Source organism: Rhinatrema bivittatum, chromosome 15, assembly GCF_901001135.1.
Source record: "Rhinatrema bivittatum chromosome 15, aRhiBiv1.1, whole genome shotgun sequence".
NCBI lineage: Eukaryota > Metazoa > Chordata > Amphibia > Gymnophiona > Rhinatrematidae > Rhinatrema > Rhinatrema bivittatum.
The window spans coordinates 27239934-27257316 of NC_042629.1; the positions used below are offsets into that span (position 1 = coordinate 27239934).

At 39.1% G+C, this 17383-nt stretch overlaps 1 protein-coding gene across 2 annotated transcripts in view; it reads left to right on the forward strand.

Moving 5' to 3' along the window:
* The window catches only part of TRAPPC10 (trafficking protein particle complex 10), a 269076-nt gene that overhangs the window by 232610 nt on the left and 19083 nt on the right, over positions 1–17383 (forward strand). For both annotated transcript variants that reach the window (XM_029577817.1, XM_029577818.1), the window contains exons 20-21: positions 7992–8162; positions 8690–8867. In XM_029577817.1, coding sequence (XP_029433677.1) covers positions 7992–8162; positions 8690–8867 — 349 coding nt within the window. The remainder of the gene's footprint in view (positions 1–7991; positions 8163–8689; positions 8868–17383) is intronic.

Consider the following 17383-nt stretch of genomic DNA (forward strand, 5'->3'; position numbering starts at 1 on the left):
TAACGCTCCACAACGCTATAATAAACATTCTTTGCATCTTACCCTAGAATAAGTAACGGGGCAGTAAAATCCATTGACTTCTCCAAAATCTTTCCCAACCTGTTTTGAATTCCCTGTTAAAAAGGCCTTGGTTTCCCACACCAAAAAACACATTCAAATAAGTGCCAGCATCTCACTGGCACTTGGGGCATATATATCCATATAAAAAAAAAGTTTTAATCCTCTAGATCTATCAATAAAAGCCCTATGAAATAATTTAAACTGCATTTCCCTAGTAGAGGCACCAGAGATAAATTGAGAAGAAAACCAATATGATAAATCATCAGCCCAATTCCCAAGTCTCCAGACCACTTATCAGCTAAGCCTCTCAGATATGACACTTCTACATTGTCTCATAAGAATTTATACCACCAGGCAATCTTGTTTAATTTGGTGCTTCAAAGTACTGTGAGAGGGGAAGCACAAAAACTTTGCCCAGAATCCTATAGGAGGGAAAAGATCCAAGTAACTGAAAGGACTGGTTCAATTGGAGTAATATCTGAATTTAAGAGACTGTAAGAAGTCACAAACTTACTAAAAGCATTTGTACCATCTTAAGAATGAAGTACACAACTGTAAAGACTTTAACTCATCATTTGCACCTCATCAATAAAAGAGAAATGTTGGAAACCACCAAACAACTCCGATATTGAGTAGTGACTTTACTGATAATCTAGAGAACCAGAATTAACATCACAATGTTTAATAGGAAAAACACTTCTCCTTCCCAAGGGAGAAGTGTTTTTCACTTCTTTTTCACTCAACGCACATTAAAGCTCTGGAATTTGTTGCCAGAGGATGTGGTTAGTGCAGTTAGTGTAGCTGTGTTTAAAAAAGGTTTGGACAAGTGCTTGGAGGAGAAGTCCATTAACTGCTATTAATCAAGTTTACTTAGGGAATAGCCACTGCTATTAATTGCATCAGTAGCATGGGATCTTCTTAGTGTTTGGGTAATTGCCAGGTTCTTATGGCCTGGATTGGCCACTGTTGGAAACAGGATGCTGGGCTTGATGGACCCTTGGTCTGACCCAGCATGGCAATTTCTTATGTTCTTATGTCCTAAAAATTATTGACCATTAAAATGCCTACCTGCAATCAATTAACTGTTTACTGCAGTAGATGCAGATGGAATGTATAATCGCATATAGTTTAATAACATGGCAATCAAAGAGGAAGAGATGGAACCAAGGACCTGTTGATGCTAAATAAAGCCATCTTTACCAGGTGTAAGACAGGCCAAAATCTCATTATAAAAACACTTTTGATCATATCCCACATTCTTGGATAATAAATTGCCTTGAAATGTACAGAGACAATTCTGGATATATCGAGGAATCCACATGGATTTCAGGGAGATTCCATCACCGCTGTTGTTTTGTCTGGCACTGAACCCACTGGGTATTCCTTTTGTTTGAACTATGGACCTTCACCTGAATTCCAGAGTCAGTAATGATCCCCGGACATCACACCTTCTGTTTGTAGATCACTGTAGAGTACCTGTAATCGTCATTTAGTGGATTAACTCAGAGTAGTGAAGAGCTTCTAGATGACATCAAGATGACATTCGACCTGGAAAAATGTGCCAAGACTTCAATAAAGGAAAATTAAGCAAAACTGAAAGCATCTGACTGAGCACTTAGAATAGAAGAACTTGAGCAAGAAGGCACATATAAATGGATAGGGGTACTCAAAGATGGAATAATTGAGCCCACGTTACTGAGAGAAAAGACCAGTAAAGAATACTATAGGAGATGGAAGCTAATTCTGAAAAGTGCTTTAACAGCACAAAGTAAGATACAAGCTATCAATCAGCTTGCAAGCCCCACATTCTCCTATAGTTTTGGAATCTGCAGCTGGCCCAAAACTCTGGAACTCCATGCCGGAATAACTAAGAACAACTTTACATAGAATTTCAAGCGTGACCTGAAAACGTGGCTCTTTAAAAATGCCTTAGCATTCAGATTACCCAATGATAAATAAGATGCTCTGGAAAATATCCCTCTGGAGTTGTTTATATGTTATTAATAATCCTTTATTTTATATGTGAGTTTACCTTGTATGTTATTTTTATCTGTAAATGTTTTTATGTAAACTGTTATGATCTTGTGAACTTCACATGGAATTAGGGTATATAAAACATTTAAATAAAACAAATAAACCTGAAATAAATTATAGACTGGCCCAATAAAGGCTTTAACTAGTTGGATATAATCTATAAGAATCAGTGAATGCTGAGATTGTACATTCCAAGAGCTGAAGGCAGTATGGGAGTTATAGAAATAGATTATACATAAAAAGCTATTATAGGCTTTTAAGCATACCTAACAGTATTGACAGATCTCAGTACTCAAAAAGTGCTGAAGTGTAAAAATGAATGGCTGAAAACAGTCTCCGTTCTTAAGCTTGGATGATCGTTTCAATGAGTAAAAGGAATGAGTAAGAATCTACCAGCACATGAAGGGAAAGAAACAACAGAAGTTGCAAAACAAGAGAAAATATCTTTAAGGAATCCAGCCAGCAAACAGGGAAAATCAATTGGCAAAATCAGAAATGTAGTGGGAAATATAATTACTTCAAGATTGCCACATGGATCCAAATCTGACTCAGGAATGGCTAAAGAAAGGTGAGCATAAAACCTAAAGATAAGAGATTGATAATTGCAGTGCAGGATAGTGGATTATGGACCAGATGGTTCACAGCACAGAAAAAAAGATAAAGCAGATAAATAAAGATTTTGTACAACAGAACTAGAAATAAAGCTCATCACTGGGTGTCAAGTGCTGATGTCAGCCTGTGTACAGAAAGCCATAATAAGGCATGGCTTATCCACTGGAAACTGTGTAAATACTACATCATCACTGTACCAGAAAAGCACTTATTTTCAGCTCCTGTCCTTAGATACCAGGACCTCCCAGGTAAGATACATTGATAGTCACCCGAAAGGGCCAGGCCAATGGCCCAGGTTCATATAAAACCCAACTGTACCTTTTGCATATTCAGAATTCCTATCCGAAGGCTGCGGGCATCTCTGCATCTAGGTCTGGGTGAGCCCTTTCTCTTGGCTCCCCCAGCATCTTCCTTCTGTGTTGCTTTGCCTCTCTCTGCACAGCTCTAATTGGCCTCAGCTTGCCTTCCCCAATTAGTATCATACTTTTCTGTGGCTTTTTTCATCCTAATTTGATCCTATTAAGGATGTCCAAACTACATGTACCAGCAGCCAAGTGCTTCCTGGTTTGTTTGTTTTTTCTGGCTTTACAGTCCCCTAACCAACTCTTGTTCACTTTTTCTTTCTGCCTTAAGCATTATTCTTCCTGAGACTCGCATTAGAGCTCCATCTGTCTTCTGGACAATTTAACTGTCCTGCTTCTTCAGGCTGCTTCTGCCTTTGTGAAAACCCCTGTTTCATCACAGGTGGTAAAGCAGAAAAGCACAACAATGTGGACTATATAGAAAAATAGAAGATCCTTAAGAATCAAATGGTATATTTGAATTTTCAGAAGGCATTTGACAAAGTCCTGCATGAGAGGCTTCTAATAAAACTAAAAAGTCTTGGGATAGGAGGTGATGTCCTTTTGTGGATTGCAAGTTGGTTAAAAGAGAGGAAATAGAGAGTAGGATTAAATGATCAGTTTTCACAGTGGAAAAAGGTAAACAGTGGAGTGCCTCAGGAATCTGTACTTGGATGGGTGCTTTTTAATATCTTTATAAATGATCTGAAAAGGGGTACGATGAGTTAGGGGATCAAATTTGGAGATGACACAAAATTATGCAAAGTAGTTAAATCTCAAGCGAATTGTGATGAATTGCAGGAGGACCTTGTGAGACAGGAAGATTTTGTTTCCAAATGGCAGATGAAGTTTAACATGGACCAGTGAAAGAGATGCATATAGGGAAAAATAACCCTTGCTGTAGTTACACAATGTTAGGTTCCAACTTAGGAGTTACCATCCAGGAAAGAGATCTAGGCGTCATAGTATGCTGTGGTGATCAAAAAAGCAAACAGAATGTTAGGAATTAGGAAGGGAATGGAAAATAAAACAGAAGATGTCATAATGCCTCTGTATTGCTCCATGGTGAGACCGCACCTTGAATACTGTGTGCAGTTCTGTCCACCGCATCTCAAAAAGGATATAGCTGCAGAGAAGGGCAACCAAAATAAGGGGCGTGGAATGACTGCCCTGTGAGGAAAGGCTAAAGAAGTTAGGGCTGTTCCATTTGGAGAAGAGACGACTGAGGGGGGATATGATAGAAGTCTACAAAATCATGAAATGACTTGAACAAGTTAATGTAAATCAGTAATTTACTCTCTCAGATAATAAAAGGACCAGGGGGCACTCCATGAAGTTAGCAAGTAGCTCATTTAAAACAAATGAAAGTAACTTATTTTTCACTCCGTGCATAGTTAAACTCTGGAATTCTTTACCAGGGGATGTGATTTCAGCAGTTAGTGTTACTGGGTTTAAAAAAGGTTTGGATAAGTTCCTAGAGGTTAAATTCATAAACTGCTATATGGTAATTAATAAGCAATAGTAGCTCGTGATTTATCTTAATGTTTGGGTACTTGCCAGGTTCTTATGGCCTGGATTGGCCACTGTTGGAAACAGGATGCTGGGCTTGATGGACCCTTGGTCTGACCCAGCATGGTATTTCTTATGTTCTAACTGATGCAATCAAAAAACCAAGAAAATATGTCAGAAAGATATAGAAATTGTCCCAGTTGTCCCCAGTGGCTGGCTTGGTTAAAAAAAGCTTTCCGGATCATTTGGACATGTTGCCTGTACGTAGTACACCTTACTCCTGGGGGAATTCTGTGCACAAAAGTTAAAATTATGCATACTTTGTATTGGGTCAAAATAACACAGTATATATGACAATCTTTAACTAATTAATTTAAAATGCAATTCAGAAAAAGTTATTACTTAAAGATGCAGAGTTTTAAATATTTGAGCAGAATTTCCCTAGAAGTTCATTGTAAGAATGTGTCTTCCACTCTCTCTCCCTACTCCCCTGGCCAGTCTCCTTTCACTTTGCCCTCTCAGGCCCCAACTCCTCCACCTGCCACACTCTCTCCCCTCCCCCTCTAGGCTCAATCCCTTCCACTCTATCTCCACTCCCAGAGTTTGACCCCTCTCTCAATCTTGCCCCTCACACAGGCTCCCTCTGTTCCTCTCTCACAGACACACACCCTCATTCAGGCTGCCTCTCTCACTTGCACACACACCCTTTCTCTCTCACACACCCTCACACACCCCTGCACACTGGCTCCATCTCTCGCTCAACCCCCTACACATAGGACACACACACACACACACACACACACACTCACTCACTCACTCTCTCTCACCAAGGCCTGCTCCATCTTTGCTGCAAGTGGGATGGCCTCCGCTCATGGCATCCTGGGCCTGCTTCTTCGCTGCGAGCAGAGGCTGTCACACTCGCGGCACCCCGGGGCCTGCCAAATTCTGCACAACTGCGCAGGAGGGGAATTCTGCACTCCACAGTAGTGCAGAATTCCCACAGGACTAACCGAATTTATGCAAATTAAATCTGCTCCTCAAGTCCGTGACTTAGGTTTTATTATTGATCAGGAATTCCTTTTTAAATTAGATATTAATAGAAAGATCAGAGAGGCTTATTTTAAATTACAAGTTCTTAGACGTTTAAAGCCACTCTTATAATTTAATGATTTTCGAACAGTATTTCAGTCTTTGGTTCTTTTTGACTCTAGATTATTGCAAAGCTCTTTATCTCAGGTTACCTGCTTCCACTGTTAGACCATTGCAATTACTGCAAAATGCAACTGCCAGAGTACTTACGGGAGGAAGGAAGTTTGATCATATTACTCCCTCTCTGGTAGCTTTGCATTGGCTTCCGATAAAATACAGAATTGAATACAAGGCATTATGCCTAATTCATAAATCATGAAACTGCGATAAAACAGAATGGTTAAACGCGGCTCTTCACTTACATGTACCAGAAAAGAATCTAAGATCAGCAAATAAAGGCCTTCTTAATGTCCCGTCGATTCATACTGCACACTTATCTGAGGTAAGGGAAAGAGCTATATCGATAGCGGGTCCAAAACTATGGAACATGCTCCTGGCAGAATTAAGACTACAGAAAGAATATACAAAGTTTAAAAAAGATCTTAGAACCTGGCTTTTGTTAAGTGCCAAAGACGCTTAAGGTGCTTCTCCATGGACACAAGGATACCATACCAAAATTTGTAGAAACAAATATCAATTTTTTATTGTAATCAAAAAGCAATGCAGATCCCCTTGGGAGTTATAGATGGCAGGACTTCTGCTTATGAGAAGCGCCAGCCTCTGTCTCTTTGTATGTCAGTGAGTGCTGCTTTTTATAGGTAAATCATGCAATAATCCCTAAGTTGCATGACCCTATGGGAGTATCACGTACATAGTTTCTCATGTCATAAGAGGCACATTAGACTTATGCTACCCTGATCCCCTTCTCAGATTGGGGCCTAATTGCCTGGTGTTCACATTAGTCCTCTGTCCTGTCATTTTTTCATCCTCTGATCTTCATGGCTTAAGCAGTTTTTTTCAAGTGCTACAGTAATTGAAATTTAACCTGTGAATTTGACCTTTGCCTTCTGCTTTTTTGTGAGCCTTTGACCCTCCATCACAAGTCTGACAGCTCTGGCTGCTGTCCAGATGTCTCCTGTAATTTCTCCAGGTCAGGCTCAATAGTGCATTTAGAGTTCACATGGCCAGAACTGCAAACAGGCCAAGGCAGCAGAGGATTCTGGGTAGATCAGTCTCCATGTTGATCTCAGATTTAGGCACCCATATCACTTTTTAAAAGAGCTTATGATAATTGAAGATTAAAAGGCAATTATGAATAGAGAACAGCTTTACAAATAGTCAAACTAAGTTTTAAATTGTATTTTATTTTGTTACACTATTTTAGATATTTAATTGGATGTATCTTATTTTTACTTTCAATTTGGCTTTTCTAATGCTTTTATTTTATATTGTATTGTAAACCATTAAGATTGTGTGTATGTGTGTGTGTATATATATATATATATGTATCCTATATATACACAGATTGACAGTATAGAAAACTGACATAAATAACTCCAGAAGAAATTATCTTTGGTACAATACAAGTATTAAGGGCATTAGCAGTACTCTGATTTATAAGTGAGGTTCATTCCTGTCAAAGTATGTACAAAGTTAACCCTTTAGAGATATTACCCCACCTCAATTCCCCTTCAGAATTCTTCCCTCGGTCAAAACTAAATAAATGTGGGGGCTGCAGCACAAGAATTTCCACCCATGGGCAGCGAAAGGCTTTTTCCTTCCCAGAAAACTCTCTGAAAGATTTCATCCATTTGGCATCAAGCAGTCACATGACCTGCTTGCCTGGTAAACTGCTGTCTTCAGAGATCATCTGTTACAAGTGGAGTGAAGAGGTAGCCTAGTGGTTAGAACAGCAGGCTACGAACGGGGAGGCTACTGACATTCCTTATGATGATGGGAAATCACTTCATCCTCCATTGCCTCAGGTACAAACTTAGGGCCTGATTTTAAAAGGCTTTTCTCCTATTCTGTCTTTTTGGGGCAAAAATGCTTAGTAAATGAGGCCCTTAGATTGTAAGCCTTCTGGTGATAGGGAAATACCTACGGTTTCTAAATGTAATCCACTTTGCAGTTTTGCAAAAGGTGGAATAAAATAAAAAAAATGATTGTACAAGTAAGCAACTTTACTTTAACTTTTACTGTGAAATAATTGAGTGTTGGGGAACAAACAGTGTAAGCAGTAAGAATGTTGTGCCATGTTCATAATCCAACAGCATGCCAGGACCCATGAGTCTTCAGCCTGCTTGTTATCTGTGAGGCCTCAGGCCTCTTTTTATGTGATGCCAGCAATCTCCCACCCTGCTGATGGTGTTTATGACATGTTCACTAGTCGTGGTTCTTTTTCAGCACATATACAACAAGCAATCGGTGTTCTTTCTCTGGGAGCTGGTGTGGACCAAAGAACGCCCTCTGACTCTGCAGTGCTGCTTCTCTGTTAGATTCTGCCCTCTTGCTATGGAAGAGCAGTTAGCCTTCTTGAAGCCCTATAGCTATGAATTTCAAGTGGATCATATTTTTGTGAGTTTTTCCTGTCTATAAATATCACTTTTCTCATTCAAAATGTCTTATTTGTAAATTTTAAACATAAATATTAAAACAATCTTGATTTAAAAAAATGTAGCATATGTTAACATGTATGGAGTTCTGTTAACCACTTTGAACGCTGCATAGATGGTATACACATTTTTTAAAATCCAAAAGGAAAATAAATGTCTTTCATATCAGTGTACCTGGGGTGCCCCAGTGATAAGCAGGTAGTGGCTTATCCAGAGCCTGTGGCTTCTGTCAGCTGCCTAAGAGCAGTGGCAGACACTGTGGAGAATTTTCCTTTCTAATCTCTTGAGCTGCCAAGGAGCTGTTGCAGAGTTTTACAGGCTAGCTCCCTCTAAATCCTGAAAGTGTCACTGGCTAACAGTAGTAATTTGTCTCTTCCACACCCACCCCCCTCAGCTTATGCAAGGCAAGGCATGCCTTTTAGTACATAAAAATGCAAATAATGAGAAGTAGTGAGTAAAAGATCTAAATTACTCCCTATGTGTTTGCAGAGCTTGTACAGCGTGAAGGCAGATATCTTCCCTCCTCTGGGAGCAGACTATTGTCAGACAGGTTCACTCTGTACCCTGGAAGTATCCATCATGCGACTCTCGGAGCTCCTGGAGATAGATAAGGACGAGGCATTAACAGAGTCTGATGGATATTGTACTACTAAGCTACTGTATGAAGGTAAGTGACCTGGAACACTCTCATACACAATGCCTTCCATGAATACGGAATCAGTGAAGGCTTTCCTATCAGAGCTATGGCCAAATTCTAGAAACCTAGTATAATCCTGGTATAACACCCCACCCCCCCTCGTAGGGTATAGAATTTACTTTTACATTTATTAATATTTGTTAATCGCTTAACACTCAAAAGGTCTAAGCGATAGAAAATAAACATACATAATAAAAGCAAAAAACTAAAACATACAAATTAAAAAAATTAATTATAATACATTAAATAGTTAAAATGAACAAACAGATGCTAAAAAATATTGGATATAGAAAATTAAAAATATATCGTGTATGCCAGCTTAAATAGATTTTTTAAAATCCTCTGAATGTTTTTAATGAGTCACATAATCATATTTCTATTGAAAAAGCATTCCAAAGAACCGGCCCTGCGACAGAAAAGGCACATTCTCGAGTAATGTGGAGACATGCTAATTTTGGTGAAGGGATGCTTAAAAGGCCTCTTTGTGAGGAGTGCAAATGTCTGAATGGTTGGTATATTTTTAGGAGTGCGTTGGACCATGGGCATGAGTGATTGTTAATCAATTTGAATACTGTCATGCATATTTATTTATTTATTTATTTAAAACATTTCTATACCGGCCTTCATGAATGGGATTCATATCAGGCCGGTTTACATGGAACAGGGGAAACCAGAAGTAAAAATAAAACCAAGTAAACATAAATAAGAAAGGTCGAAAAATCAAAGTTACAATAAACAGGGGTATTGAACTTGGGAGCTAGTGTAGCTAGGAATAAGTGAAGTAGGAGTAAGAGCGATAGAGATTAACTAGGTAATTATCAACTAATATGTTATGAAATTAATAGATATTAAGTTCCTTGATCTGGGTATGACGAGTTAATTTGTGTTAGGGGAAGGCTTGGAGGAAAAAAGCTTGGAGGAAAAGCATATTTTTATATTTGATCCACTCATTAATTGAAAGCCAGTGTAAGTCAATCAGAACTGGTGTGAAATGGTCGTGGTTTTTTATGCCTGCGATTAAATGGGCAGATGAATTTATAAGCATTTGTGTTGATTGTAATATAGAGCTGGGAAGGCCTAGGTAAAGGCTATTACAGTAATCAGTGACTGGAAAAATGGAAGCTTATACAACAGTACGAAATTCTGAGGCATGCAGCAACTTTTTGAGACCAGATAGCATGCATAATTTGAAAGAAAACCCTGTCTGACTACCATTTTGATATATGGGTGAAAGGATAAAGTACTGTCTAGTAAAACTCCGACTTTTGACTTAATTTTGAATTGGAAAAGGCAGATTTTCTAAATGAATAGTATTGTCTTAAAAGATAGTATAGGAGCTATGCACAGAAAGGAACTCTGTTTTAGACATGTTTAACAAACGTTTGTGTTGTAACCAAGCTTTCATGGTGGAGAAACACATGTTCAACAGTATTTTGCTAAGTCGAATTTAGGCTCAGTGCGAACTGAATAACATCCTCATAGACTTTATAACAATCAGAAAGATTCGAAAGAATTTTGCAACTCGAAGCCAAATAAATGTTAAATAAAACAAATGAAATGGAAGATCCTTGTGGTATGCCTGGTCTTTTTTTTTTGCAAAATAGTTTTTATTGGAAAAAGGTTACATTCTGCCTATATGGTATAGACAGGACATGAACTATAACATCCCAAATACAAAAAGTGAAAACCTCACACCTGTAACAAACGATTATACAAAGGCCATAAAACATATTCCCTTTCCATTTTGTAGTTTCACTTTAAAACCTCCCCCACCCTCTGGACCCATCTCAGCCCCACCTCACCCCCCCCCCCCTCCATTCAGTCTTACCCCCTCCCCATCCCTCCCTAAACCCCTACAACCAGTCCCAACTATCCAATAAGGGATACAAAACCCCCCCGTGTACGTATGGGAAGTACATAAACCTGCAAAAAGAATTATCATAGAGCATTTCATAAGGAGCATAGATTGTATCTTCCCCCCTTTGAGTTGCTATTATGAGGATCTACATCATTGATTAAAATAACCCATAGCAAGCAGACTATCCTGAAGATCTTGAGATAGGAGTGTAAAAAAGGATGTTCAGCAGGCACGGTATGCATCCCCATGCCTACTGGTGCCTGTTTTAGAGTCAAGCCCATTCCATCCGCAATAACAAGACCATTCTAAGAAGTCAGGACTCAGAAGTAGGCACCTATTCCGCAGCTGAAGAGCCAGGTATACAAATCACTCGGGGCAGTCATCACCAAGTAATAGGACTTTGCCTGATTTAGGAATCGTCAAACCAGTACATTGTCGAATGGATGCAAGCACAGCATTCCAAAAATCATTAAGCTTCTTACAAGTCAGAAACGGATGAATTAAAGATCCAGTGACCTCATTACATTTTATGCACATATGGGGTTGGCGCCAACTTCATCCAATATGGCTTCACATCGTCTAGAAAGGCATGGTGGAGCAATTTAAATTTCATTTCTCTCAAACTAGAGTCAACATTAGAGTATCACATTTTAAAGAAATTAGACATAAATGCTTCGGAAATATCTGCCTCCAGAGCCACAGTCCAGTAAGTAGCAAGAGACGTACATTTAAGGATGTTATTTTACCCCTTACCATAACTGAACAGGAAAAGAATAAAAACCGCAATGCCCTGTGCAAAGTGGGGCAGAAGAAAATCAGGGACGCCCCCAGAGTTTGTCATACCAGAACACCAGATTGAAATCCCCAGAATGAAATAGCACCTAATTCTATCCCCAAGGTCCCAACCCTCCCCCCAGCCAATCATACCACCATTCATACACCTTCTGTCATACCCCTGTACTCAAAACCAAAGACCTCCTCATGCTCTTAAGGACCAAAATACCCTTCCCAGTTCCTTATTGCATCTTCTAGGAAGGGTTGCCCATCAAACATTCTCCCCCTGTAGATATAATAAAGGCACTGCTAAGGGGAGTACAAGTCTTACACAAAAACAAAACGATGAAGTCAAAAACCCCTATTAAACATACAATCCCAGCATAAAGAAAAAACAGAAGAACTCAATATATTGGCGTCAGAAATATAGCTGATTGGTTACATTTATTTATTTTATTTATTTTGAGTTTTTCTATACCGGCATTCGCGATGAGAATCGCATCATGCCGGTTTACAATTAACAAGAGGTGAAGGAAGATAACAAATAATAAAAAACATTAACAGGGCTCAAAAAAAGATTGCAGTTACAATAGAATTTAATTCTATTGTAACTGCAATCAATTTATAATTTACAATACAATTTAGGAGACCCAATAATGATTCAAATAATTGGCAGACTATAGGGTCAGAAACAAATACAGCCCTGATTTAACATTCTGCCGCAGTAAAGAAAAATAAACTATGATGATTTCTGTTAGGCAGCAATATGAGCGTACCAGCAGCCAAATGTTACCATGGTCCCCAGTTTAACTGCACCACGGACTCCAGAGCAAATCACCACGCGGTAGTTATGTTGCAGAACCTTTCATTCAGCCTGCTCTTTACCCAAGGTGGACAAAAAGGAGGCAGCTTCCGCCTTATTGGTAAAGAAAAATATTTTGTTGTCATGGTGCACTCTGAGCTTAGCTGGGAACAGCAACGCAAAGTGAATTCCTCTGCGGTGTAATTCTGAGCAGGCCACCGACCTTTCCCTCCTTTGCATAGTCACTTGGGCTGAGAAGTCATTGAGGAGCAGAATCTTGTTTCCCTGAAAATTCCACATGTGCATGCTGTCTGAAGGCACACAAGAGCTTGACCTTTTGAAACCTATTTACTATGCACGCCATGACAGAGTCTAAGGTTACAATCCCCTGCACGCTGCAGTCCACCTCGGCGGATACACTCACATCGAAGGCGGTCATTTGGAAATTCCAGGCTTAGATGTTCTGGAAGCCATGTTTCCATGAAATCACGGTTCTTCCTCGTGCAGCGATTCAGGTAAATCAATCTTTAAATTATTGCGCCAGTTGCGATTCTCCTGATCTTTGAGACGCTCAAGAAGTGTTGCAGTTTTACTAGCTAAGTTGACGATTTGGTGCACCTCTTCGATCAGCTGGTCCTTCTGAGGAGATATGCGTTGTTCCGCCAAATCCAACCACTTTGACTGCCCCTCTAAACTGCCTTTGATATCATCCATGGCAGTCTGAATCTTAATAAGGTGGTCATCTAAGGCTGCCGAAACACTGTTAGATATTTGGAGCAGCACCTCTTCCAAAATCGCCGGCAGCATTTTTTCGCCCTCAGCTGCCATCGCCATTTGGGATCACCACATCTTAACTCTCCCACCTTGCACCACTCTGCTGCTCATATCCCCATCGCAGCAGTGCTCTGGCAGAAAATTTCAAAGAAACCTCATGGAAAGGGTGTTCCGCAACATGTAGGGTAAGTATGGGGCCAAAAGCACAAAATAGCAAGGCTTACATGGGGGAGATGTCCCAGAGCTCTATCACCCAACCTCCGCTTAGACCAGCACCATAACCAGGTACACCTATTCTAATAAATGAAGCAGGAGAAATTTCATTTTTTATTTTTTTGTATTATGAACAATATGTGAGATAAGAATGGAACCATTTAAGAACACCTCTTGCCAAGCCAATTTCCTGAAGACAAAAAAGAAGAATATCATGATCATCCGTATCGAAGGCAGAAGAAATGTCAAGAGAGATGAGTAAATATAGATGACCGATGTGTATTCCTCGCCTCAATGTGTCAGTTAGAGATATCAAAGAAGATTCACTGTCCCTGGCACGTCTAAAGCCATATTGGTGTGGATCAAGCAACTCATGCTTTTCTAGATGATCAGTCAGTTGTTTTAAGACCGCAGTCTCAAGGACTTTTGCTAGAAAAGGCAGTGAGGAGATGAGCCTATAATTATTTGGACTGGAATGGTCTAGGTTACACTTTTTTAGAAGGGGACGGAATGAAGCTTTTTTTAAAGACAGGAACCAAACTTTCTTTCAGAGAGAGATTAGTAATGAGTGAGAGTGGGAGGTAGTAAATCTCTGGAGACCTTGAATAAAGCAGTTGGATAGCTGCTAGAAGGGCATAAGACATCATTCAGGTTAGCTATTTATTTATTTATTTATTTATTTATTTATTTAAAAGTTTTTATATACTGCACATTAAGGCATTTACATGTCAGACTAACCTCACTAATGGAGACCTGAATGAAAGAGCCCCATAAATGTAGCAGCATAGGATTAGTGTACCAAACAGGGATGTTATAGAAATTCATATATAATTTTTCGACCTTTAGGTTAAAATGAATAAGAAATGACTTGGCAGAGGGTAGATCTGAAAAAGAGTTGAGAGGTGCAATGTGTTAATTGTTTTAGCTAACGTAAATTTATTTATTTTATTTTTATTTTAACATGTTTTGTATACTGTATATTCGGTTTTGCCATCATAATGGTTTACAGGACAAAAATATTAGTAGAGTAACATAAGAGATTTAACATAGAATTTCCTAGATCATGTTGGGTAACATTGGGAGAGGTAATAGTGGGGTAAGTTTTTATATAGAGAAAAATGTTCTTAAAATGACTATTGTAGATTTCGTGGTTGTGTTGATCTTTCATGGGTTGATAGGGTGGTGTCTTTGTTTTCTTGGAGTTGGCTGGTTGGAAGTCTGTTGGTGTTGGTGGTTAAGTTCATCTGAGAAGGCTCTGGTAAAAAGCCAGGTTTTTAAGTCTTTTTTTTGAATGTTTTGGTGTCAAATTGAGTTCTTAGAGTGTGGGGTAAAGAGTTCCATATAGATGGGCTGGCGATGGATATAGCTCTCTCTCGGGTTGATACTAGATGCATGAATTTTGCGTGCTGAATTTTAAGTAGGCCTTTATTCATTGAGCGAAGGTTTCTTTTTGGAGCATGTGGTTCAGTGTGTTCAGTTAGCCCGTAGTTATGTTGTCCTGTGATTATTTTGTGGAGGATTGATAAAACTTTGTATTATATTCTGTATTTAATTGGAAGCCAGTGCAAGGATATGAGAGTGGGTGTAATGTTTTCTTGTTTCTTGGTTCCTGAAAGAATCCTGGCGGCTGTGTTCTGCAGTATCTGTAGTGGACGGATGGTGGTAAAAGGGAGGCCAAGGAGCAGGGCATTGCAATAGTCCTAGGTTTGTAAAAAGTAGTAGTTGCAGGACTGTTCTAATAGATCCTTGGGATTGAACCAATGTCATGTATCTGTTTTGAATAAAAATCTTTTTTAACTTAAGCAGCTTGGGATAGCGCAAAATTTAATAGGGTTCTGAATGAAGATGCAAATTCAGGAATACGATATTTCCACCATTTGCGTTTGCATTTTCTCAAAGATTGTGGTATCAATTTGAGCACAGCAGTCACCCAGGGTTGTTTTCTAGTTTTCCTGATTTTGATGGATTCTAGTGGGGCTAATTTGTCCAAAACTGAACCTAAAGTGGAATCCCATTATGTACCGATGCTGAGAAGTTGGCCGTTAGAATGTTGGGTAACGGGTAAAATGCAAGAAGAGAAAAGTTTAGCATCAATACTATGACATCAAAGACAATTCATCTGTGGATTAGCAACAAATGTGGGAACTGTGTTAGTGTGGGTTTGGAAATTGATCAGGGAATGATCAGACCAAGGGTACTCAGTGATAGATACAGATTTGGAACAGACATTAAAAAAGACTCATTAACAAAGACTAGATCTAATGTATGACCTAATTTGTGGGTAGCAGTTTGGACTAGTTGATGCCAACCAAGAGATTTCAGGATGACAAGAAATAGAGCACAGTATGTGGAGAGAGGAGTGGCATCAACATGTATATTGAAATCACCTAAAATTACCATGTTATTTAAATTAAATTTAGATGACAATTGTTCAAAAAGAGGAGAGGAGTTAGCCTATAAAAACTTCATCGGACAATAAACTAAACATATAGAAAAACAATGTGTAGATAATGCAAGCATTTCGTAAGGAGAGTCACCATTAAGGTTTTCAATCTTTAGTTTCCAAATATCTTTGTGAATAATAAGTAAACCACCAGCTTGCCCTTTTCTACAGGGTTGAGAAATACAGGAAAAGCCTGCTGGACAAATCTGATTTAAAAAAAAAAATCAGAGTCTAAAAACCAAAATTCAGTGAAATAGCAAAAGTCTATTTGCTTTTCAAGAATTAAATCATGAATCAGCTGATATTTTCTCCTAATACACACTGTACATTGATAAGAGTAAAAGAAATGATGGTAGCTGATGACTCTGGAACATTTGTTTGGCTTGGAATTCATGTGAGGTAAGAAGGCCAACAAAACGCTGAAGAGGACTTGGTAGAGGAAAAGTCATTATATCTTCTTTGTTTGCTAATTGTTAAAATCAGTGTTACAATCATCCTTTTCTGCCTTGATATCCCTTGGTGCACACAAAAGAGCTCCTTTGTCATGCTCCTTTATGCCGGGGAGAATGCAAGGAGCAACAGCATACAATCCCCAGGGGGGTGGCTTTGAACCTTATATAGTAACCCTAGTGCTCATATTCTCATTAATGGCTCCCTGTCATTACCTTTTGGTTTGCATTGTGGGGTTCGACAGGAATGCCCCCTCTCTCCACTGTTATTGATTCTGGCAATAGAACCTCTGGCGATACAATTAAGACGTGATGAGGTATTTGGGGAGTTCTCTACTGGTAAGCATTGGATGAAAGTTGCTATGTTCACAGATGTTCTTTTATTTGTAAATCATTCACGAAGTAGCATACCCATAATCATTAACATTTTCACAATTTCGGCTTATAGCTTATGAGCTGAACATACGGAACACAATTTTAACTGTTCAGGATGAGAATCTGGCAAACTCTTCCATTATTGCTTTTTGGTAGGTATGCACTCTTGAAGATGGTGATAATCCCGAATATTCTCTATAAATTACAGATGCATCCCTGCTAGTTTACAGCACGGGATATTAACTTGCTGCACTCTTCTTTCCTAACTTATTTGGAATGGTAAGGGTGCAAGGATAAGTATGGCCAAACTTATGGGCGCCAAGGAGGTGGGGGGCATTGACTTTCCTAACTTAAGGTTTTATAATGTAGCCTGTCAATTGCTGTTCATATGAGTGGATTTCTGGTAAATCTTCTTTTTGTGAGCCTGGATTAACTGACACTATCCTATCTCCTCGGTCTCCATTGTATTTAATTCATTCTATGGATCATGAAATTTGCAGATTGGTCTCCCCAAATCCCCTCCTAATACTACCTTGTGTACAGGTCTGGTGTTGGTTGAGGAAACAGGGGGATTTCTGTGTGCAACCGGTCTTTACTGATGCAGTTTCTGGGCAACAGTGGTTTTTCTCCAGGTATACAATATGCCAGTTCTTTTCAACAGTGGGGAAAGTTGGGGATTTTCCATATTCTACAATTCTATGAACATTTTATATGAAGAAGCTCGGCCGATAGCTCTTTCTTTTACTATGCTATGTCAGTCGTTTTCGATCTCTCCCAGGCAGTTCTTTGCGTACCTTC